Source organism: Dromiciops gliroides, chromosome 2, assembly GCF_019393635.1.
Source record: "Dromiciops gliroides isolate mDroGli1 chromosome 2, mDroGli1.pri, whole genome shotgun sequence".
Lineage (NCBI taxonomy): Eukaryota > Metazoa > Chordata > Mammalia > Microbiotheria > Microbiotheriidae > Dromiciops > Dromiciops gliroides.
Window position 1 is genome coordinate 436,652,204 of NC_057862.1, and position 23,062 is coordinate 436,675,265.

At 46.5% G+C, this 23,062-nt stretch overlaps 1 protein-coding gene across 1 annotated transcript; it reads left to right on the plus strand.

Annotated features, from left to right (window-relative positions):
- The first annotated feature begins 8,429 nt into the window (after positions 1-8,429).
- On the plus strand, positions 8,430-15,538 carry LOC122740282 (voltage-dependent N-type calcium channel subunit alpha-1B-like). The gene is made up of 3 exons (XM_043982277.1): positions 8,430-8,711; positions 10,040-10,145; positions 15,406-15,538. The coding sequence occupies exons 1-3, from the start codon at positions 8,437-8,439 to the stop codon at positions 15,445-15,447; spliced, it is 423 nt and encodes a 140-aa protein (XP_043838212.1). The 5' UTR covers positions 8,430-8,436; the 3' UTR covers positions 15,448-15,538.
- The last annotated feature ends 7,524 nt before the right edge of the window (positions 15,539-23,062 follow it).

The window sequence follows — 23,062 nt, forward strand, 5'->3', positions numbered from 1 at the left end:
AGGGAATAATTTGATGCAAGCTCACAGTTAATACACTTCAGCTATGCCTTGAGGATTCACATTATTCTTCTGGCTGCATGGCTATAGTGAGTTGCTGCTATTTGAAATAATATCACTGCTCTGTCGTGGTAAATTATTTGCAAAGAAGGTGAAATTATGCCAGGAAACAGTATGTGCCTAAGTTGAATTCCTGAGTCCTTGTGAAATAATTTCTATTGAAAAATAACTTTGCAGTGGAGATCTGGAGCCAATTACATGGGCTTAAACATTCCCTGAGTCAGCAAGTAGTCATGAAGGTTCAAAGGTGTCCAAGAGGTGCTAACTGGAGTAGGTAGAAAAAGCTTTATGGAAGGCGGTGGAGCCATAAAGTATTAGATTAATGAAGAGGTGTGGAAAATACATTTAAGTTGAAAGGGGAAAGTGTGAGCAAAAATGGTAGGCAGAATTCCGAGGCATCCATTGATGGGACCATTTACAACCAGGGTGAAGGAGGAATGAAGAACTATGGAAAGACTGGATAAAGCCAGCAAGGGTTTGACTTTGTTATCCTATGTGGAAGCCAACATGGTAACTTGGGAATGACATTAAGTATGCTTGGAGTTGTCTCAGTGAGAATTTGTAATGGACTGGACTTCAGTGACAACCTTGAGAATAAGAATGAGAAAGGAAACGCAAGTTTACATCCCTGATAGGAGAACCCTTTAGAATCCAACAATGCAATGTTACCACCCCACTACAGTCCCAACTTCTGCACAATGTCTCCTTCTGGGTACTGGGAAAATTCCCACATTCCCATGGTCAATCCTCAACATAGAAAAACATGCTGGGATTTTCCATATAGCTCCCAAAAGCCTCAGTCTGTCATTTAAAGCTTTCCACAAGTGCTTCATTCTAAATGACCTAATGTTAACTCTTGCTACAGGATTCCATAGCCCACTCATGCGGCTAGTTGCTTTCCCTTGAACATATTTCCCTTTTTTTCCCGTCCCTTCCTTACTGTCCTAACCCAATACTGTTTTGTAAGCTCAAATTTTCCTTGAATCTTTATCACTAATCTTCCTCTGTTGTCTGTATCATGTGTCTATTAATTATATTATTTTAAATAATTTGGGGGGTGACTAGGTGGCACAGTGGATAAAGCACCGGCCCTGGATTCAGGAGTTCCTGAGTTCAAATCCGGCCTCAGACACTTCACACTTACTAGTTGTATGATCCTGGGCAAGTCACTTTAACCCCATTGCCCCCGTAAAAAACAAAAACAAATAATTTGGTAACCTTATATGTGTGTTCTCCTGACTTGTCTGTAAACTTCCTGAATACTGGATTTATTCTTAGATGATTTTCCCCAAAGTTCTTAACCAGGGTTGAGACCAGAGTCTCAGTGCATATTCAATGAACTGATTCTATCACAGCTTGTATCTTGTTCTCAGGACAAGTATAAGACCAACACCTATCCTGTCTCTAGGTTGGTTGGTTGGTTGTACCCTCCACAGTGACCTCCCTCACCTGCCTTCCTGGTGCTGCTTGATCTTGTATAGGCCAAGGGAGAGGAGCAATTGGCCTTGAGGTTAAATCCAACTAATACCACAGATCAGCCAAGCCTAACTAGAATTCAGGCAAATTCTGTTGAGGTGGGGAGAAAGAGCTCAGGTCCCTGGAATCCCCCCATGGCCCTGAAATGCCCCCTTTCTGAGGGTGGAGATGTCTGTCCCTAGGCTGCCTGATAGCAACAATGCTTTTCTCCCCTGGGTGAATGTGTTTCAAGACCCCCTGAAGTGCCTTCTTCATGGGTACGGACCATGGTCCCCCAAGTATACCTACCAATAATCCACAGAAAATTGAGGGCCCTTAAAGACCTCTCTTCACTGAAAGTGATCTGGGGAATCAACACCCCTGCTGATACTCATCTTCACCCTGTCTTGGACCTGCCCCTTTGCTTAGTGACCAAAGCTTCTCTGAAAAATAGTAGCCCGCTCCAGTGAACCCTGTCCCACTGGCTTCATATTCTTAGATTTCAGTTGGTGGGGAGTTTAAGGTCTCCTTCCTCTAGAGGAAGCATGCCCCCTGGAAGGAAGCACCGTGAGGAAAAGCCCTGGTCAGGGCTCCAGTACACTTTGATTAGGCTCAGGAGCTTAATTTCAGGTTATTTCCTGATCTGTGGGACAGGCTGCTCAAAGGAATCTGTTTCCCTTGAGCCTTAAATAGCTTCCCTTTCTCTACCAGAGCTGACCCCCTATGTTTCTCATTGAAGACCAAAATTACCCTGTCCTGGGCTGGTTTGTCCCCAGTCCAGCCTGCCTGTGGCTGTTGACCAGCAGAGGGAGCTCCAATCTTCCTGACTCAACCTAGGGACCTCAGACATCTGGTCTTTGGGAAGTCTGGAATATCCAGTCCCCATCTTAATGACTAGTATTCAAGAGGAGCCCTCTGGGGAGAACATTCATCCTCAGTTGCCTGTTACAGCCACACAAGTGGCTCAATAGTAACTTAGCTGTGTCCATGGTAATGGTGACATGATGACTTAGGAGTTATTGCAGAGGGAGGTTCATCAGGTCTAGTTCCATTTGGGTAACAGAAGAGGAGAAGAAAAGACCAATTTTTGTGGGGGGCAATGGGGATTAAGTGACTTGCCCAGGGTCACACAGCTAGTATAGTGTCAAGTGTCTGAGGTTGGATTTTGAACTCAGGTCCTCCTGAATCCGGTGTTGGTGCTTTATCCACTGCGCCACCTAGCTGCCCCAAGACCAACTTTTTTGAGCCATAGGCAACTAGGAAGAGAAGACTATTTATGGGGTTAGCAACCCAACAAATTCCAGGAGGTCTCTTCTGGAATTGGGAGGTATTAGGACCAGTAGCTTCATCTCAGCCTACTCCAAGCAGTCGCTTCCCACATGCCCCTGTTACAGGGCACTGTTTTGTTTTCACCATCCACACAATGCTTCAGAACGATTCTTTAGCCTACCTGCTCCTTTTCAAACAGCCCACAAGTGAGAAGTATACTATAGGGGAGATGATGTCAACACTATTGAAAAAGCTGGGCTAGGAGCACTGATGTCAGGTAGTTTGCCTGGTGGTCAGTGTTTGGTGATGCTGAGGGCAATAGTTCTCTGGGAAGCAAGTCAGTCAGCAAGCATTTTTCAAGGACTAACCGCACGAGAGGCACTGTGCTAAGTGCTACACAAGGGACACAAAGGCAAAAAAACAGTCTTACCTTCCAGGAGCTTTGTTAACAGGGGAGACATGTCACGTACATAGAATATATATACAGAGTAAATTGGAGGTAATTTCAAGAGAAGGGGCAAGGGTATTCTTTTGGCTTTATTTTTATTTTAAATCTTTTAAGGGTTTTCTTGCAGAAGATGGAATTTGAGCTGCATTTGAAGGAAGCCAGATAAGCCAGGAGGCGGCAGGATGATGAGGGAAAACATTCCAGGCATGTAGGACATGCTAGTGAGAAGGCACAGATTATCCCCCAGTGTTACTGAATTATAGAGAACATGGAGAGAACTAAAGTGTATGAAGACTAGCAGGTAGGAAGGGGTCTAGTTTTGAAAGACTTTAAAAGCCAAAACAGAGGATCTTTATTTGATCCAGGAATAGGGGCCACCGGAGTTTATTGAGTAGGAGGGTGATGTAGGCAGACTTGGGCTTTAGGGAAATCATTTTGGCAGCTGAGTGGAAGATGAGACTGGCATGTGGAGAAATTTGAGACAGGAAGGAAAGAAGAAGCATTTGTTAATTACTACAGGCCAGGCACTGTGCTTAGGGCTTCAACAAATATCTCATTTGATCCTCAGAATAGTCCTGGGAGACAGGTACTATTATTATTGCTCCTTTAGAATTGAGGAAACCAACCAGCAGTAGTTCAGGAATGAAGTAATGAGCCCCTTCACTGGAATAGTTGTGTGAGTAGAAAGAAGGGCACTTATAGGGAAGTATGAATGAAGAGTCAAGATTCCATGATCTCTTGGGTCTTCTTTCTACAGACATGGGCCATCTTGCTTAATTTTCAGCATGACTGTGGACTCCACAGATGATTTGTGATCAATTCCATGAATTCCATGTCATCTGTGGGTGCTTCCCAATAGATTCCAACAAATATTTGTTAAATGCCTACTGTTCCCTGGGGACTGTGCTAGGTTCTGGAATATAAAGACAAAACCATCTTCAAAGAGCTTATGTTCTTGTGTGTGTGTGTGTGTTTTGTGCTGGGCAATGAGGTTATGTGACTTGCCCAAGGTCACACAGCTAGTAAGTGTCAAGTGTCTAAGGCCGGATTTGAACTCAGGTCTTCCTGAATCCGGGGCCAGTAAGAGCTTATATTCTACTGGGAGTTATTATGAGATTTGCACACCTAAGTATAACGCCAGGGAAATTGAAGCAGAGAGAAAACTGACAACTAGGAGGAATAGGGAAAGCTTCACAGATTTTTCCCAAGAGCTGAACCTTGAAGAAGACAAGGATTCCAAGAGATGAGGAGGAGGTAACAGTGCATCCCTGCCTTGAGCCATGGTTTGTATGAAGGTACACACAGGGAGGAGATGGAGAATAGAGCTGAGGGCCTTCCTGGGGCAGTTATTGTGAACATAGAAAGAAGGGATTGTAGTAGTAAACATAAATAGAAAGAAGGGGATGCTAGTAGTATCACATTAAGCCGAAATATCGTTTGAGAAGCAGAACTAAGGATGGGATGGTGGAGGCCTGGTCTACAAAGCCTAAGCTATGTGGTCTGAAGTCACATGGACTTCCTGGTTGACCCTGGGTCTCCAGCATTAGCCTGCAAGGCCCTTGTCTAGGAGCAAGAGGAAACTTCAGGAATCACTATGTTTGCTTAGACTTTTCTATGTACCCAGGCTGGCATAATAATCCAGCAGCAACAGCTCAGACATCTCTACTTGGAGACCTCCACTATATGTTGTTGGGTCCTGATCACTGCTTTCCAACATTTGTCAAAGATCGGTGACCACCATCATCTTCAGCAGAGGCCATGGGGGCCTCTATGCTTGTCACAGAGCAGACAACTCAGTGCTGGTGGGAGTCATACACTCTTAGAATCTGACAGCTAGAAGTGACCTTTAAAAGCCCTCATTTTTTCAGATCAGGAAACAGACTCTTAAATTGTGCTTTGGCCAATGTTGGAGGTAGTACACAGTAGGGCCAAGATTTAAACCTAAGTTTCTGTCTACAAATCCAGTGCTATTTTCAGCATATAATGTCATAGGCATTTATCAGCATCTGCAAGATAGTCCAGGTTAGGGCTGGCTACAATTTATGAGGTAGAGATCCAGAGGAATTAAAGAATAGGAGGTATGAGGTTATGGTGGCAGGAGAATCTGGCAGTGACAGGGGCTTGACCCACCATTATCCAGTATGTGGAGTAGAGACTTAGCTCCTCTGAGGTAGGAACAGGAGGGACACAATTATGGAGATGTGAACAATACAGGAACTTGGTCATTAAAGTAGAACAGAAGGTCAGGTCAGAGCAAGAACACCAGGATCATTCCTCCAGGTTGTGGATCCAGGATTGTATTTCCAGTGCCCTTATGGGTAGCAACAAAGGAAATAACTCAAGTTCAGGCTGACTTGAGCGGGGGTGGAAGGCTCTCTATAAACTCAGCTGTGGGGATTGGGAGCTTCAAGACCTGAGTCAGGATCAGTCCACAAGGGGATGTTGATGCCAATGACAACATCTAAGTCCCTTGATGCCTTCAACCTTCAATAGATTAAAGAGTTTTAAAGTCAGTTTTGTTCACTGAAAGGTTGTAGCCTAGGTACAGGATTTCCGGTCAACTGCCATCTACCATGGTGTGTATGTGTGTGTGTTGTGTGTGTATTCTTTTACCTTGTCCATGTGACCCAGGGTCTGTGGAATGTCCTGTCCTGAGCACAGTCTTGAGGTATATCCTGAATACATTCCATTATGGCAATCACTAAGGATTTCCCTTTTTCTAACCCCATGCTAGCTGGCCCTGGCTATGGATGCTCATCAATCTTGACATATGGTCTCTGATGAGAATTCGCTATCATCATCTGCTTCTAGTCATTCCTGGTTGATTATAGGGCCCTCAGCTAGGCCTTGGGGACTCAGAGTTAGTGCAGGCTGTGACTAGAGGCCCCATCAGCCTTGGTTGTGACCACAGGTCAGCCCTGGCTATGACCACAAAGGTCTGGTCTAGTAAAGGGCTGTGTTCTGCAAACATACACAACAGGTAATCCTAGCTACAGACTTACTGTGGGCACAAATGAAGGCTGCAGGGTTCTTGCAGAGAGCCTGTAAGACACCTGTGGGTGAATAACGTATGTCTATATGCCTCTGTGAGGGTGGGACTGTTTTTCACTTTTGTTTTTTATCTCCTCAGCACATAGCCACAGTGTCTGGCATAACTAAGACTCAATAAACAGTTCACTTACTGAATTTCTGTTATGTGTGTCTGTGTATGTGCATGCCCCTCTCTGATCCTTCTATCTACTGCTAACCTGCTAACCTGAAAGATGGGGGCTGGTTAAGGGAAGGGGTTGGTAGCCTTTGAGGATTGAGATGGGGTTTGGAGAGGGGTGGGAGTTAGCCTTGGGTATTCTAGCCACTGGGAGAAGATTTCACAGTTTCCCCAGGAGAAGGCTCTTGTCTGAGCCACAACACCTTTCTAATTAGTCCTGATGAGAAGAAAACATCTCACCTCCCTCAGGGAGCAGGGCACAGTGGGATCTTCAAGCACCATCCAGCCTCTTCCTCCTTGCTCAAACATGGGAGCTTTGGCTCCATTTCTATGGATAAGGAGACCAAATCTCTGGAGTAAGGATGAATTCAGTGGCATTTGGGTTCTTGGCCCCTTGGTTTCTTGTACCCCACAAATCCAGTGATGCATAGACCTGTGATACAAACACAATTCAGAAATAATCCTCAGGTATCTTTTCCTGACCCCAAATAGGCAACCTTTGTCCAGTTAGTCCTACCCAATCCTGTCTAAATCTCTGTGAGCCCCATCTGTGTTTCCCTGTGTTTTCTACTAGGTCTTTGTGTTGAGAACAAGGGCATTTTGATCCATATCTGAACCTCTTTCCTGTAAAAAAAAAAATACTCCTTCATGGTAGGAGTGGTTGTCCTTTGGTCTCTCTGAACCCCTCCTCTTTGCATCCCAGCCTAGCCTAAAGGACACCTCATCCTGCCCACAGAGGCTGAGGTAAAAATGTGGGAGGAGCGGAGACAGTCAAGCTATTGTTTTAGTGGTTATAATGCTTTCACTTTCAGACTCCTCTCCCCATTCCAGTCCAGTCAATCTACCTCTAAACCTAGTTGATCACCTGAACCTTCCTTTTTTCTCATCTGAGGCAAGGGATGGGGAAGCAGGAACTAGGATTGGCTTGGAATTGCGTGGGAATAGTCAAAAGGGAAAAAAATAATTCATGCTACCTCCCTCCAGATACTTCACCCTCTCCCATCCATGAAGAATCAAAGTTTATCTTCAGCCTTTTCCCTTTCAATGAGCCATGGTTTTCATTTCTCCGTCCATCCATCTGTTCCCGTGCGCCTCCCACTACTGGGAGGCTTCTCAACTGGCTTGTGGAACTGAGATTAGGGTAGCAGCTGCCCAGGGTGTAGTCGGCTCGAGGTGAACAGGTTCTCTTCTTCATCTGACTTTTTTTGTAAGTATACTGGATTCTCCTTACACCACCCAAGCTAGAAATCCTCCGCTCTTGACCAGTGAGTGTTGGTTTCGCTATAACTCACGTCCAGCAGGGGCTTTGGAGTACAGGGAAACCTGGTGGTGAGATTCTGTGAGGGACTTCCTGGGGCCGGGACTGATGCAGCGAACCAAAGTCCATCAGCACCGGACAGCGCCTGTAGGGTTGGTTTATGGTTTGGCAGGAGGGGATAGAAGTGGCTGTGAGGTTTCCGGGGGGGCCGGGGCGGGGCGGGGCTGGAGTGCCCGCGGGCTGGGAGTTGCAGGGAGGGGGCGGGCACAGGCGGGGAATTTGGGCTAGGAGGGGCTGGCGCTCAGATTGGCTGGCTGTAGTCACGTGGACGCACCCTTATAGGGTCCAGATCCCGGTGGCCGAGGACTCGGAGCTCGGACTGAGCCGCTGGCAGAGCGTGCACCTGCCGCCCCCGCCCTGCCCTACCCCAGCTCCTGCTCTTGTCCCTGCCACCGTTCCCGGGCCTGAAACAAGGGGCCCCAAGACACAGAGAAAAGGAAGGAACGAGAGTACCCGGGAGTCTCTCGGCGTGCCTCAGGAGCCTCCGCGTCCTCTGCGCCCTGGGATCCGTCGGGGCCCGCGCCGTCTGACCGTCAGTGCGCGCCGGGCCCGAGGGGAGCCGGGAGGAGCCGGCCTGGGGGGGATGCGCCCTGGTCCCCCGGCGGCCGGCACCGGGCACCGGGCTCCGGGCAGCACAGCGCTAAGACAGGCAGCGGCAGCGAAAGCGAGCGGCCAGGAATTATGGTCCGTTTCGGGGATGAGCTGCCCGGGCGCTATGGAGGAGCGGGCCCGGCGGGCGGCGGCCGGGGTGGCGGTGGGGCCGGTGCCGGGCCCGGGGGCCTGCAGCCGGGACAGCGTGTGCTCTACAAACAGTCCATCGCGCAGCGGGCCCGGACCATGGCACTGTACAACCCCATCCCCGTCAAGCAGAACTGCTTCACCGTCAACCGTTCACTCTTCATCTTCAGCGAGGACAACGTCGTCCGCAGATACGCCAAGCGCGTCACAGAATGGCCATATCCTGCTTGCCTGCCTGCGGGGTCGAGGGCTTGGAGGGGGGTGGAGGGTCCATTCTGGGGTTGAGGACGGCCTGGTTAGGGGTAGAGGACTGGGCGGGGCTGGGGCTGGGCAGACTGGGGGCCCTGCGCGGCCCGGAGGCCTTCTGGAAGGTCTGGGGAAGCTGAGGACTAGGGACTGCGGGGCTGTGGCCGGGTGGGGCTGCGGGGGGGAGGAGGGCGGCTTCCTGGGGGCGGAGGACCTGTCTGGCTGAGGGCGATCTGGGATAGAGAAGAGAGAGGTCTTCTGGATAGTCCTGAGGAGCCTTGGGAAATCCAGTGGGATGGGGGGGTGGGGTGGGGGGTCAGAGCAAAGCCTGGGGTGCTCGGACGTCTCGGTCAGAGCTAGGTATCTTTGCGCGCACATAGACATAGACACTCCCGACCGCGGACTCAGGGCGGCACAGACGCAGAGCGGGGGGAGAGCTGCATAGAGAGCCTGGAGGACACCTGAGGGTGAATGGTGCGTGTGTCCATATGAATGTGTGCTTCTGTGCCTGGGTTTGTGTGTTCATGTGTAATACAACATATGTGCGTATGTAAATGCACAGTTTCCCCGCTACATGTGTGTCTGTATACATGTGTGCGCGCACACGCGTAGGGTTCCCCCCCTTTACCTGCCTCCAGACCCCTGGGGTGGGCAGCTCCAGCTGCCATGGCTCTGGAGGCCATGCAAGGAAAGAGGGCGTCGGCTAGGCTGACTCCGGGTGCCGCTGTCCGAGGTACTGAGGCCGCCCTGGCCGGTCTCTGGACGCGGCCCCGCCCCTCTCCTCTCCCTCAACAGGGTGGGCTAATCTGCTAGGCTCTTAGAAAGGTTCTGAGACCGGTCTTGGCAGGGAGGCTTGCACCTGGTTCTCTTCCGTGCTCTGTCTTCAGCAGGACCAGCATGAGGAGCAGTCATGGAGTAAGCTCCAGTCCTTTCACATGAGTCCGAATTGGGAGCCTCACAGGTCAGTTAGGGTTAGAAAACTAATACAAACCTTCCGGGGATGGAGGTGGAATCATCCTTAGGATTGGGCTACCAGTCTGAGGGCTATTTAATTTTTGAAAAGGGCCTGGTCTGCCTCACCATCGGGGAGGTTATGATGCTGGGGGTGTTCTATATTTCCTGTTTATGGGAAGAAGAAAGGAAGTACAGCTTCAGCTTCTGGGAACCCTGTTGTGCTCCTGGAGGAGGTTTCTAAACTTCTTGGGTAGGAGATGTCCAGTACTGATCTTGCCTCAGTACCCCTACTTGACTCCTTTTGTCCCTGTTTCTGCATTCTTTCCTTAACGTCTCCCTTGCTCACTCCCTTTGAGTACATGATCCTGGCCACTATCATTGCCAATTGTATCGTCTTAGCTCTGGAGCAACACCTTCCTGAGGGAGATAAGACTCCCATGTCTGAGAGGCTGGTGAGTGGCCTGGGATATGGAACTAACCTGTTCTGGGGAGGGGAGAATATAGGGATTACACATCTAGAGCCCCAGAAAGGGTCTGGGAGAACAAGGGAGGAAGACAGGGACCTGATTTCCTCAAGAACCTGACAGACCACCTTGGAGGGCTGATTTCGAGAAGGGTCTAGGAAAAGATAAAACCATGGGGCTGGTGAGGGATCGTTTCCTAGCAAAGATAGAAAGGTAGACAACTAAAAGCAGATCACATTAACTTTGCATTCTCAATGCCTAGTGCAGATGTGGCTTGACTAGAGTTTAGGGCTGCTCTCAGGGACTTGTGGATGATGAGAGGTCTTTCATAAGACTCTAGGCTCTGCTCAGTAGGCCCCAGGATACTCCTGACGACTCATGTGTTTCCTGTCTAAATGTCCCCTCCTACCTACAACTTTTGCCTCTGACCCCAGTCCTCTAGCTCTTCCTTCAGGCCACTTCCACTTTTGGGTTTTCTCACAAATATAGTCATTTTTCTATTATCCATAACTGATTTATTTGCTATGGTTTTAACTCTGCCTTCCAGGGACCCCATGTTCCCAGGAAGTACATCCAGGATGAGAGAGGTTAATTAGCTAAAAATAAATGTACATTTTGAGGGTTCATGTCACCCCTGCTCTTCCATTGGAGCTAGAATGTGAGCTCAGAAGCTATTGATTTCATTGGGTGCTATCTCTTGAGTTCCTGAATAGGAGCTTGCTCACTTATAGGTACCAGTAATTCTTTATTCCTTGCTTCTCCAGTTATTGATAAGAGATAGTAGAGATAGCCCAGTCAGAGCTAGGGAGGTTAGGGTCCTCTATACTAAGCAGAATTTTAAATTAATCAAATCAACTAATTTATTAAGCATCTGTATATCAAACTCTGTCCTGGGAGCTGTGGATGATGCAGGGAAGCAGATCTAGGTCCTACTCCCTCAGGTAGTTCATTGTTTGAGGGAAATCTGGAAGGGAGTAGAGGCAGACCCCTATCCTCTAGGAGCCCATTATCTGTGGGAGGTGAGGCACACACTATGGTAAAATGTTTAATACTACCAGTTAGTGAGATTAAGGATGAGGCTGTGCAGCTCAAGGAGTACACATATTGTATGACAAAGTGGTCAGGGTGGTTTCAGGAGGAGATGGTTCTTGGACTGAATCTTGAAAGACAGATAGAATTTGGAAGCTGGAGAACAGTGTGAGAGACTTCTTGAGGTGAGGCAGTCTTAGATAAAGGAGACAGGAGGTAGGAACAAGTCTGGCCTTGTGTGGAGGACAGGGAAGAGATGGACTTAATGTGTCTATGTGGGAGGTGGAGATGAAAATGTACTCTGGGGAAGAGGACAAGTGGAGTCTAGAAAGGTGGGGGAGGGATTCTTGAAGTCACTCTGAGGCTAACATGGAAAGGAGTGTTTGTCTTTTCTGGAGTTGACTTTGAGCTCCTTTAATTTTCTGGAATTATGTCTCTCTGAGGGCAGTGCAGACACTTGAAGGAATGAGACAGAGTAGTTCACATCCTGTCCCAAGGTATTTGAATCAGCTCCCTGGCCCATCAGTAGGGTCTACAGCCAAGGAAGGACCCAAGCAAGTAAATGAGGATTTTGGGGGATATCAGCTTGGGTTGTTTTTGACTCAGCCTTTCCATGGTCTTTCCTGGTGTAGGCTGGGTGCATTGGTCTGGGTAGCTATAGACCTGAGATAGAGGATATCTTTAAACCTAAGATATTTCCCTGCCCCAAGCTTGATAGCCAACTGAACTGACCACATTGATTCTACACTGTCCCATTCTGTCCAAATCCCTTTCCTTGACCTAGAGTCTTGGGTTTTGAGTCCCTAGGACAGGTGTTCCCAAGATGCACTAATGTGAGAGCCTGTCCCTGCTCATGTTGCTCCTGTGGTCATGTCTCTTCACAAACTACTAGGGGTGTTTCTTCTTACTTCTGACCACAGGCACTCAGAACTCATGTCTCTGAGCTGCCCATTAAATCCTTCCTGACAAAGCAGTTGCTTCCTGGCACAACCCACACCTCCAGGTGGTGTTCAGGGCCTGGAAACAGGATTTTTCTCTGCCCTGTATTGTGGTAAATGGGGTCCTGTCCAGGGTTCATAGACCAGGGATTAAACACAGTTGGGAATTCATTTGGGAGCATTGTATATATATTTAAGCAACAGTTATCAATAATTTTTTTAACAGAAAGACTGAGAACTAAGTTGAGGACCCCTTCCTAAACACTGTAGTCAACAGTAACTTTTGCTGAGCTATGAACTATCTCTAGACATTGCCAACCTCTTGGTTGGCTAGTGCTTCTCCTTTCTCCCATTTTGATCCCACATCAGCCTTATCATCAGCAGTTAAAGTTTCTCCAACACAGAGATGGGCAGGTACCTGGTTTGTGGTTAAGGCTGATGGTGTCCTATTCCCTTAAGAGTTTGGCCAAAGTATCTATACCATTCATATTGGCCTTTCATTATATACTGACTGACCAGTACTGAGTCTCCTGCCCCACCCATGCATACCTAGCTATGTGTTCTATGCCATTGGGAGTCCAAGAATTCCTGGTCCCTTGCCCTTAAGGAGATCAACCTCTTTAGGGAAGCAGAATGTGGACATAAGGAATAAAGAACAGTATAGGATAGGGTGTGGCCATGGGCCTATCTAGCTCAGACTCCAAATGCTAGAAGAGTTCAGAGAAAAGGGAGATCAGTAAATCCTGGGGTGTTCATGGATGGCTTCATAGTAGAGGATAGGACTTTATCTAGGCCTTGAAGGATGAATAGGTTCTTGGTAGGAAAAGAGTGTAGATATAAAGGAATGGATGAATCTTGTATGTGAGAGACAGTGAGGCGATTGATTCATGGCATGTGGAGGAAATGGCTTCAAGATAAGGCCAGAAGGGTAGACTGGAGACATACTGTGGAGGACTTGAATGCCTGGTTGAGTTTGTATTTTAGCCTTGGAGGAGAGCTGGACACAATGATTGCAAGTTCCAGGGAATGGAGACTTTGCCTTGATGAAATTCAAAATCTTCCTAATTAAGAAGCTGTCAGAACATGGAATGGGCTATCTCAGGAAGCATCAAATTCTCATCCGAGGACTCTTTAAACAGAGGCTGAAATGACCACTTGTCAGGATGTTATAGAGGAGTTTCAGCTGAGTGTTAGGTTGGATTAGATGACCTCTTAATTTCTTTCTACCTGCTCGGTGTGGTAGCTTATGAAGATGAATGAATCCAAATGAGGAAAAATTTGTCAGGGAGACACAGTGAAGAGGTTTTTGTTGTTGTTTTTACAGTAATCAGGCAAGGTTACAAGGGCCTCATGAGAACAGATGTTGTAGGAAGGAAGAGAGGGGGAGACCAGGATATTCTTCTCATTCTAATTCTCATGAGTTGTTTTATTTTTTTTTTGGTGGGGCAATGAGGGTTAAGTGACTTGCCCAGGGTCACACAGCTAGTAAGTGTCAAGTATCTGAGGCCAGATTTGAACTCAGGTCCTACTGAATCCAGGGCCAATGCTTTATCCACTGTGCCACCTAGCTGCTCCCCTCATGAGTTTTTTAAGGAAGGAAGGAAAGGAGGAAACAAACATTTATCAAGCATCTACAGTGTGCCAAATGCTTTTTACAAATATCTCACTTTATCCTCACAGCAACCCCGGGAGGTAGATACTATTATCTCCATTTTACAGTTGAGGAAAATGGAGGCAAACAGAGGTTTGTGCCTCTCCTCCACCAGGTGACACAGCTAGGTAATTTTGAGGTTCAGATTTTCAATCAAGACTCCAGGCACAGCAATTATCCACTACACCATTAGCTTCCTCAAAGGCGTAGTAAATTGTTATTTCACAGTGAAGACAGTATTTAGACAGTGGTATACCCGAAGTATCTGACATGTCTGGGTACTTGCAGCATCTTCTCACCTCCGTACTTTTCCCCTCTCTGAGAATGTCCTCTCCACCATGGCCTATCCTTCAGGTCCATCTGATAAACATTGTGACAGAATCTAGAGCCCGAAAGAACCCCCAGAAGTCATCTATTCCAACCAGTACCTTAACAGAGTTCACTTCATAATCTCTGGAAGAAATAGCCATCCTACCCCCATACTCTCTGCTTTAAGACTTCTGGTAATAAGGCACTGACCTCACAAGGTAGACTGTTCCACATGCCCCACTTCCTCCCCAAAGTGACCTCTCTTCTGTAACACCATGTTCTTAATATTCCTATGGACCATACATGTATTCTATCTATGCCATGTCTTACCTCTCCTAAATAAACTAGAAATTCATGAGAATAATGGTCAGGTTTCATTTACTTCCTCAATCCCATCTCAAAACCAATGGCCTGGACACATATTGAATCAGTCATTATTGAACATGGTGACTAAATGGCTATCTATGAAAGTTGAGGGAGAGAGAAGACTCAAAGAAGATTCTTAGGTTTTGAGCCTGGAAGATGGAGAAGATGGTGCTACCATCACCCCAAATAAGGAAAATTGGAAGAGAGGTGCAGTTTTGGGGTGGGAAATGATTTCCACTTTAAAAACACATCTGGGGGCAGCTAGGTGGTGCAGTGGATAAAGCACCGGCCCTGGAGTCAGGAGGACCTGAGTTCAAATCCGGCCTCAGACGCTTAACACTTACTAGCTGTGTGACCCTGGGCAAGTCACTTAACCCCAATTGCCTCACTAAAAAACAAAAACAAAAACCCAAAACCCCACATCTGACACGTCAGTTGGACATCCAGATAGAGATGTCCAACAGAAGATACAGGATCAGAGTTGTGGAGAGAGAGAAAGGGGATTGGGAGCTTTGAACCCTAGTCCAAATTGCTGCTATCACTTCCCCTTTCTGGGTCATCCACAAAATGAATGGGCTAAGTTTGATGATTCCTAAAGTCCTTTCTGCCTTTACACTCTATGGAGTGACTTTTTCCCTGATTTGGAATTAGGACTTGAGATAAACATAGGTCATATAGGGACCATTATTGTCATAGGAGTCTAAGAGATCAACAAGTGAGAGAGCTGAGGATGGAGTCCCATACTTAGGGAGTTGGAGGAGAACCACTGCCAGCGGTAGAATAAGAACTTTTCCCTAGCCAGACAATAACTTTCCAGGACTAGAGCTCAAATTTCCTTGTCCTTCTCTGACCATCTCACAGCCTTGCTCAGCACAGGTAGGCCCCTGGGGACTCAGTATTAGGCTGGCATCTCTGAACCTGGCTGATAGTGACTTGTCCTGTTTCTTCCCTGCAGGATGACACCGAGCCCTATTTCATCGGATATTTTGTTTTGTGAGCTGGGATCAAAATCATCGCCTTGGGCTTCGTTTCCACAAGGGCTCATACCTGAGGAATGGCTGAATGTGATGGTTTTCGTGGTAGTCCTCACAGGGTAGGTGGCTGTAACAGGGCCTGCCTTATGGCCCAGAAATCCTTGCCTTTGGGGAACACTATTAGGGCTTTCTGTGTTGTGAAGGCTCTTTGGAGGGTATGTGACTGGCCAGGTAAGGGCCAACAAGGAGGAGCATGTTTCCCCTGCAGAGGATACCTTCCTCTCAGTGGCTGGACCACCTAATTCAAGTCATTTTGACCTACTCCCTAATTCTCCTCCCCCTTTCCCTTGCCAGAAAGCTAATCAATGAAAGCTAAGACACTTCCCTCCTCACCCTTAGATATAGGTTCACCTAATTTAATTCCTTGTATGTGTTCCTGAAGAGCTGTATGTCAAATCTTTCCAAATCAAATCCTATTTCAAATGTACTAGGAGAGGAGAAAGGGGGTTTGTTTGGAGGAAATCTGTGTTCATTCTTTAGTAATGCCAATAGACAAGTTGCAGGAGAAATAATAATAATGACATTTATATATTGCTTTAAAGTTTCTCCAGCCCTAAGCATAGGTTAACTCATTTGATCTTTATAACAACTATGGGAGGTGGGTACTATTATTATCCCCATTTTACAGATGAGGAAACTGAGGCAAACAAGTTTAAGTAACTTACTCAGGTTCACATGGTTAGTAAGTGTCTGAGGTGGAATTGGAACTCAGATCTTTCTGACTTCGAGTCCTATGCACTCTAAACCACCTTGCTACCTTTCCAAACATTTATTAAGCACTACTATGCATTATGCACTGTGCTCAGTGCTGGGAATACAAAGAAAGGCAAAAAATCCCCCAAACCAGTATGACCTCAAGGAACTTCCATTCTAATGAAGGAGAAACAACATGCAAACAAATATGTGCAAACAAGCTCTATAGAGGATAAATTGGACTTGATCTCAGACAGAAGGCACTAACATTAAGGGAGAACAGAGAGGCTTCTTGCAAAAGGTAAAACTTTAGCTTAGATGTTAAAGGAAGCCAGGAAAACCAAAAGGCAAAAATATGAAGGGGGTGCATACCAGGCATGAGGGATAGCCATTGAGAGTAACCAGAGTCAGGTCTTGTGGGAGGAACAGCAAGGAAGCCAATGAGTACATAGAGAGTTGTAGGGGGTAAGATTCCTGGAACCATAGAAAGGGTGCAAGTCATGAAGTGTCCTTCCATAACAATCATCTCCCGATTCGCCTTCGGTGTAAATTAGACCCTTATTCTTTATATTGGCTGAAAGCGAGGGCTTCCTATAGTGCTCGATAGTGGAGTGGAAGTGACAAGTGAATATCAGTGGGTCTGCCTTGGAATAGACATAAGTCCCTCATTAGGGAATAAATCCAAACCACTCAGTGTGAGTATTCAGAAACATCTGTTGTGTGATTAGAGACACCAACACATAGAGCTCTCCGGGAGGAGACAGGTTAGCCAGCCCTGTGGAATGGAAATACAACCCTGACCTGGGAGTTAGGAAACCTGGGTTCTATGCTTTACTCCACCACGGGCTTATTGCATATTAATAGCAAGATGCCTCTTTTCTGGACCACAGTTTCCTCACCTGTCAAATGGGACCATAATGGCTATGGGTGCCTTGGCAGTGCTTTTGTGAGCCTGGTTGTGATCTATGAACAGAGGAGGATCATCAGATTGCTCAGGTAGTCTGTGATTCGAGGCTGTGAAGATTTGGGCCACCAGGACTTCTGTTCACTCTGGGGCTCACTCCTGTCTGTAGAACATGGTGCCTATTTTCATAGCCAGGTGGTCACAGTGGTTGGGGCCTCCAGCCACTGGAGCCACAGGCCTTTGGCCTGCCCAGTGTGACCCAAGGTGACAGGTTTACATTTAAGACTCCACAGTCAGGGGCAGTGAGGTGGCACAGTGGATAGAGCACTGGCCCTGGATTCAGGAGGACCTGAGTTCAAATCTGGCCTCAGACACTTAACACTTACTAGCTGTGTGACCCTGTGCATGTCACTTAACCCCAGTTGCCTCACCAAAAAAAAAAAAAAAGACTCCATAGTCACTATGCAGAGCCAAGAAGGAGAGCCTATGAGCAGGAGAGCACTTCTTCTGAGGCCTAGGTAGCTGGGTGGCACAGTGGGGATGGAGTGCTGGGCTTGGAGTTAGGAAGTTCCAAGTTCAGACACTTACTGGTTATGTGGCCTTGGATGAGTCATTTAATTTCTATCTGCCTCAGTTTCCTCAACTGTAAAATGGGTATAATAGTAGTGTCTCCCAGGGGTGTCATGTGGATCAAATGAGATATTTGTAAAGCACTTAGTGCAGTGCCTGGCATGTGATAGGTGCTCAATAAATGCTTCTTCTTTTTATTCCTTCTCCTCCTCCCTCCCTCCCCAGGGTAGATAATTAAGATGGGTCTATATAATCAGGAGAAGCCCTGAGCTCAAATTTAGGGGCTAATGTGAGCGGCCATGATGGAGACAGAGAACATTGGTCTCTCAGAGCTGGAAAAGAGATTGGAAACCACTTAGTCTAATGAATGTCTGAACACAACTCTTCTATACAACATCCTTCACAAGCAGTCATTCATATTACCTCTTCTTGAAGACCCCTAGTAATGGGGGAGGCTTCCAGTTTTATACATCACTAATTGTTAAGTTTTCCATGCAGGAAACCTAAGTATGATCCTGTGACCTCTGCTCCTGGTTCTCCCTTGGGGGCCAAGGAGAACTTATCCAATCCCTCTTCCTCACTGTAGCCTTTCCAACACCTGAATATGACCATGACCCACTAAGTCTTCTTTTTAGTTCATCAAGTTAAGACTCTTATGGCATCCCTTGGTTTCCTTCATTATCGGCTGCCCTCCACTGAACACATTATAATTTGCCAACATCCTTCTTCAGCTGTTCAGAATTGAACCCAATGCTCCAGATGTGATAAAATCTGGATAAAAGAAAACAGGGACATAATTTTTCCCTTCCTCCTGGAAAAGAAGGACTCTCTTAATGAAGCCTAAACTTATTTTGCTGGTTTTTTTTTTTTTGCGGGGATGGGATGCCGTGTCACACTGGTGACTTGTATGGAACTTCTTGTTGTTTAGTCATTTTCAGTCATGTCCAACTCTCCATGACTCCATTTAGGGTTTTCTTGGCAAAGATATGGAGCAATTTTCCACTTTCTCCTCCAGCTCATTTTACAAATAGGGAAACTGAGGCAAACAGGGTGAAGCGTTTTGCCCAAGGTCATGCATTTAGTAAGTGTCTGAGGTCAGATATAAAATCAGAAAAAGGAGTCTTCCTGACTCCAGGCCTGGCACTCCATCCACTGTGCCACCTCGGTGCCTCTGTATTGAGCTTACAGTCCATTAAGTCCTCCAGTTTGTTTTCACATAAATTCTTTCCCGTATCCTGTATTTTTACAGCAGATTCTTTGTAACCCTTTATGTATCCCTGTTGCCCTTCATCTCATTCGATTTGGCTTCTCCGGCTAGTTCTTTGAGTTATGGGGACTACTTATCGACACCACCACTCAAATAAGGGTTCATTCATTGCTTCCAGGGCATCCTGGCTGGGAAGGCAAGACCACTAGTCTGGGACCCCTGGTCTCAGGAGTCACCACCCTGGCCCTAGGTCTGCCCAGACAGAGCCTCTTCTTTTTGGCCATATTCTCTGGATGGCGCTTGATGGGACTGGACTCTCTAAGGAGGCTGGTTCCTGCAGAATGCTTCTTTTCCCTGGCAGGGTCTGGATGTCTGCATGTCATCGTCGAATCCCTTGCTTCCATGGTCATCGTGTGTCTGTATTGCATTGGCAGGGGGTGCACCCATGTTTCCAGGTTTCTCCCCTCAGCCCCTCCTCGGCTTTTAGGTAGATCCATTCCTGGCCTCTCTCTGAACCACTGGTTCAGTGATGACTTTCTGCTCCAGTTTGCTAAGCCTGCGGCTCTGTTGCCAGGAAGCTAAAAAGGCTTCTTTATCATCCAAGAAGCAAGGAAAACATGTGCTGGGGATTCAAGAGGTACTGGAATGAAATCAGGATAATACTAAAATAATTAAATTCCATTGACGTTCATGACAAGCCCCCTGGTTAGAGTTTTTCTAAACCATTGGGAAAGGAGCAAACAAGCTTTAAAATCAGGGATGTCCCTTTAGGAAATGCATAGAAGAGAAATAGCAATATTTCACTGAGAGCCCTTTCAGGGGTCTGTGGGACAGGGCCTATGGTTATTGATCCAGTGCTTCTAATGGCTTCAGGAGTTGTTGTCCCCTGGATATGTTTCATGGGTTCGGGGAGTGATGCTGTTGGGTGGGACGTTTCCAGTGGTTTACCTGGTCATGGCTATTGTCAATAGAGGGAGGGAGCAGAGGAAAAGGGAGAGAGACTCTCTTCAGAAATTCTGAATATTCACTGGGTCATGGTCTGGAGCTATGTCCAATGGGCCTCAATAGGAGGCTACCCATGGAAATGCTGAAAATTCTGGGTTTTGAGGGCTCCTGATCTGAGGAATGGTGGTGAAGATTTGCCAATGGCACCTGTGTAACCACAACCAAGAGCTCTCTGAATATAGGTGCAGCTCGCTCCAGTAGGTGTGTCACAGGTAAGTTATATGAGTGTTGGTTTTAAATAAACACTTTGGGGAGTCCAGGTGCTTGTAAAGTTTTATATTTTAATTTTGTGTGACTATATAGGGGTTCTATGTTGGGTTTGCCCTCAGGGTGGAATAAGAGGGGACCAGGGGATGGGGTGGAGCAGAAGGAACATGAGCCTCAGGGTGTTGGCTCTCTGCTCTGGAGCCATTCCCCGGTGTTGGTCTCCCAAAGTGAATCTCGCATCTCATTGAGCACCTCAGTTTTTCTTTTTGTGATATGAGGAAAGAGATTCCTATGCTAGACTTGCCAATATTGTTTGAAGACTCTGGCCAGAGCCCAGTGGGCACCATGAGAGATGATCACTTCATGGTACCGAAGTTCTCTTAAGTGGAAGAGAGAATAGAGGCAATAGGGCTCCCAGAATAGGCAGGGCCTAAGTTTCTGGAGTCCCAATATTTTCTTCAGGCCCAGGGAGGAGTCTGTTATTGGAAATGGGCTTAATCTTTCCATTCTAGGATATTTCTTTGGAAGGGCCATTTGAACTTAGAAATATGTCATCTTGAAGTCATGATGGTGATGTGTGGCCTGGGACACATGTTCTGTGAATATAGCAGGAAGACACCAGAAATACCTCTTCTTTTTTAGGATCCTTACCATAATCCCCTCCTCCTTAGCCCTCAATCAAAGAAAAAGCTTCTCATTTCTTCACCAGTCCTGGGCCAGGCCCATTGTACTATAGGCATCCATCCTGGGGACCAATTGCACCTTCTCTAACTGATTGACCTTCATCTTTGTTTCAGTTCTGAGGGTTGTTGGTCACTCCAAGGGGGTGGGAATTGGACTGTCTTGGAGACAGGTTGCATTTGACCATAAGTAACTCTCATGAAGTCTGGAAGATGAGGCTGGACCCTCCTGCATCCCCATCTCCTTGGCAGTAGCTTTAGGGGTATCTCCAAGTCTTTTAGTCCCGGCCATGCAGAGATGTTCTAAGGTCCCTTTTTTCTCTAAGGAATTTTATATGGCAATGTTTGAAGTCTGTCCCTGAGGTCTCTCCCATCTTCCCTCCCACTTCTCCCCTTGGCTCAGGTGTTGGTATTTCTAGTTACCACTCTGGACTCAACAACCTTCTTGAATACAGATTGGCACCATTTCCTCTTGATCTCTTCCTGGGCACTTTGAAATGATGTTGTTTGACTTGATGGCTTAGAATTGCTGCAGGGGATAAATTAAATTTACTAGAAGTTGATGGGCATGTAATAGATAACCTGGCCACAGAGAAAGGTGGGTAATTCAACTCATTTCAGTTCAATTTCAGTTCAATAACACTGTTGAAATACCTAAAGTAAGCAGAACTCTATATATGGTACTGGGGGAGATCTGAAGTTTAGATAAAACATGGTCCTTGGCCTCATTTTACATACAGGCTGGCAGGGGGAGAAGAAATATGCAGAGATAACTATTAATAATAGTTTAACTCTAGTAAGATACCTGCATTTAAATGCCTCCTCTGATGATTACTGCCTATATGGCTTTAAGAAAGTCACTTAAGCTCCCTGGGCCTCAGTTTCCTCATCTGTAAAATGAGGAGGTTAAACTAGATGACCTCTAAGGTCCCTTCCAGCCCTAAATCTATGATCCCATGACCACAATTACTTGATAAGTGCATTAGGGACAAAACAGAGTGCTCAGTGAGATCTCACGCATTGTATCAGAGGTTGGGAAATCAAAAGCAACGTGTTTGATAATTCAGTTCCGTAAAAATTTATTTGTTTTTTCTGTGGGGCAATGAGGGTTAAGTGACTTGTCCAGGGTCACACACTTAGTAGGTGTCAAGTGTCTGATGGATTTGAACTCAGGTCCTTCTGAATTCAGGGCCAGTATCCACTGCACCACCTAGCTGCCCCCTCAGTAAATATTTATTAAGCATCTATGACATGTCAGATACTGTGCTAAGTGCTTGGATTACAATTAAGAAAAAGAAAGACAGTTCTTGCCCTCAGGGACCTTACAATCTAATGAGGGAAGACAATACATAAAAAAGCTTTAAAAGGAGAGGCAGGAAGGGGCATCCAGCACAGAGACATGATGTTCTTTGGTGTCAAACCAAGTAGAGGCAATGGAGAATGACCTAGAAAGTTCTGAGCCTTCTCTAAAAGAAAGCTTTGGGAGGAGTTATTATTTCACCCTCCAGCCCTCTGAATCAGAGGGGAAAAGCAACTGAAGGTATTAAGTCTCTTTTTTGTTGTTGTTGTTGTTGTTGTTGTTTTTTAGTGAGGTAATTGGGGTTAAGTGACTTGCTCAGGGTCACACGGCTAGTAAGTGTTAAGTGTCTGAGGCCAGATTTGAACTCAGGTACTCCTGACTCCAGGGCCGGTGCTCTATCCACTGTGCCACCTAGCTGCCCTGGTATTAAGTCTCAAAAGAAAAATCTAGCCAGACTTCAAGGTGATGAGTTTTCAAGTGATCAGATTTTCCTCAGAGGGGCATGATGTTCTGTGGAGTCCAAACCAAGCAGAACCAATGACGGAAAATGGAGATGAAATTGTCTAATTCTACTCTTTGAAGGAAGATGGAGAGATGTGGTTTAGACAATAATACAGTTAGGTGGAATAAGAATTGGTTTGATAACCAGGCTCTAAGAGAAGTTGTTAAGCATTCAATGTCAAAGTGTCAGGAGGTCTCCAGTGGAGTACCCCAGGGATCTGTGCTTGGTCTTGTGCTGTTTAACATTTTTTTTGGCGACCTAGATAAGAGTATAGATGACATGCTCACCATACTTTCAGACGACACAAAGCTGGGCAGGAGAGCTAACAAAAGGGATCAAAAAGTCAAGATCCCTAAGTAGCCTAACAGGCTGTAGCATTTGGCTGAGTCCAAATGGGGTCATGAAGAGTCAGATACCGAAAAGCCACAGCAACAACTCAACTGATTAGTGCCAGAGGTGGAATTTGAGCCCTGGGGCCCCAAGTCTACCACTCTTTCTCTAGTTCTACTC

What these genes read in the sequence shown, in the direction of transcription:
- LOC122740282 (XM_043982277.1), top strand. Translation starts at nt 8,437, where the DNA reads ATGGTCCGTTTCGGGGATGAGCTGCCCGGGCGCTATGGAGGAGCGGGC. An exon ending in AAGCGCGTCACAGAATGGCC is followed by an intron (nt 8,712 to 10,039) that starts ATATCCTGCTTG and finishes TCCCTTGCTCAC; the next exon opens with TCCCTTTGAGTACATGATCC. An exon ending in CTCCCATGTCTGAGAGGCTG is followed by an intron (nt 10,146 to 15,405) that starts GTGAGTGGCCTG and finishes TCTTCCCTGCAG; the next exon opens with GATGACACCGAGCCCTATTT.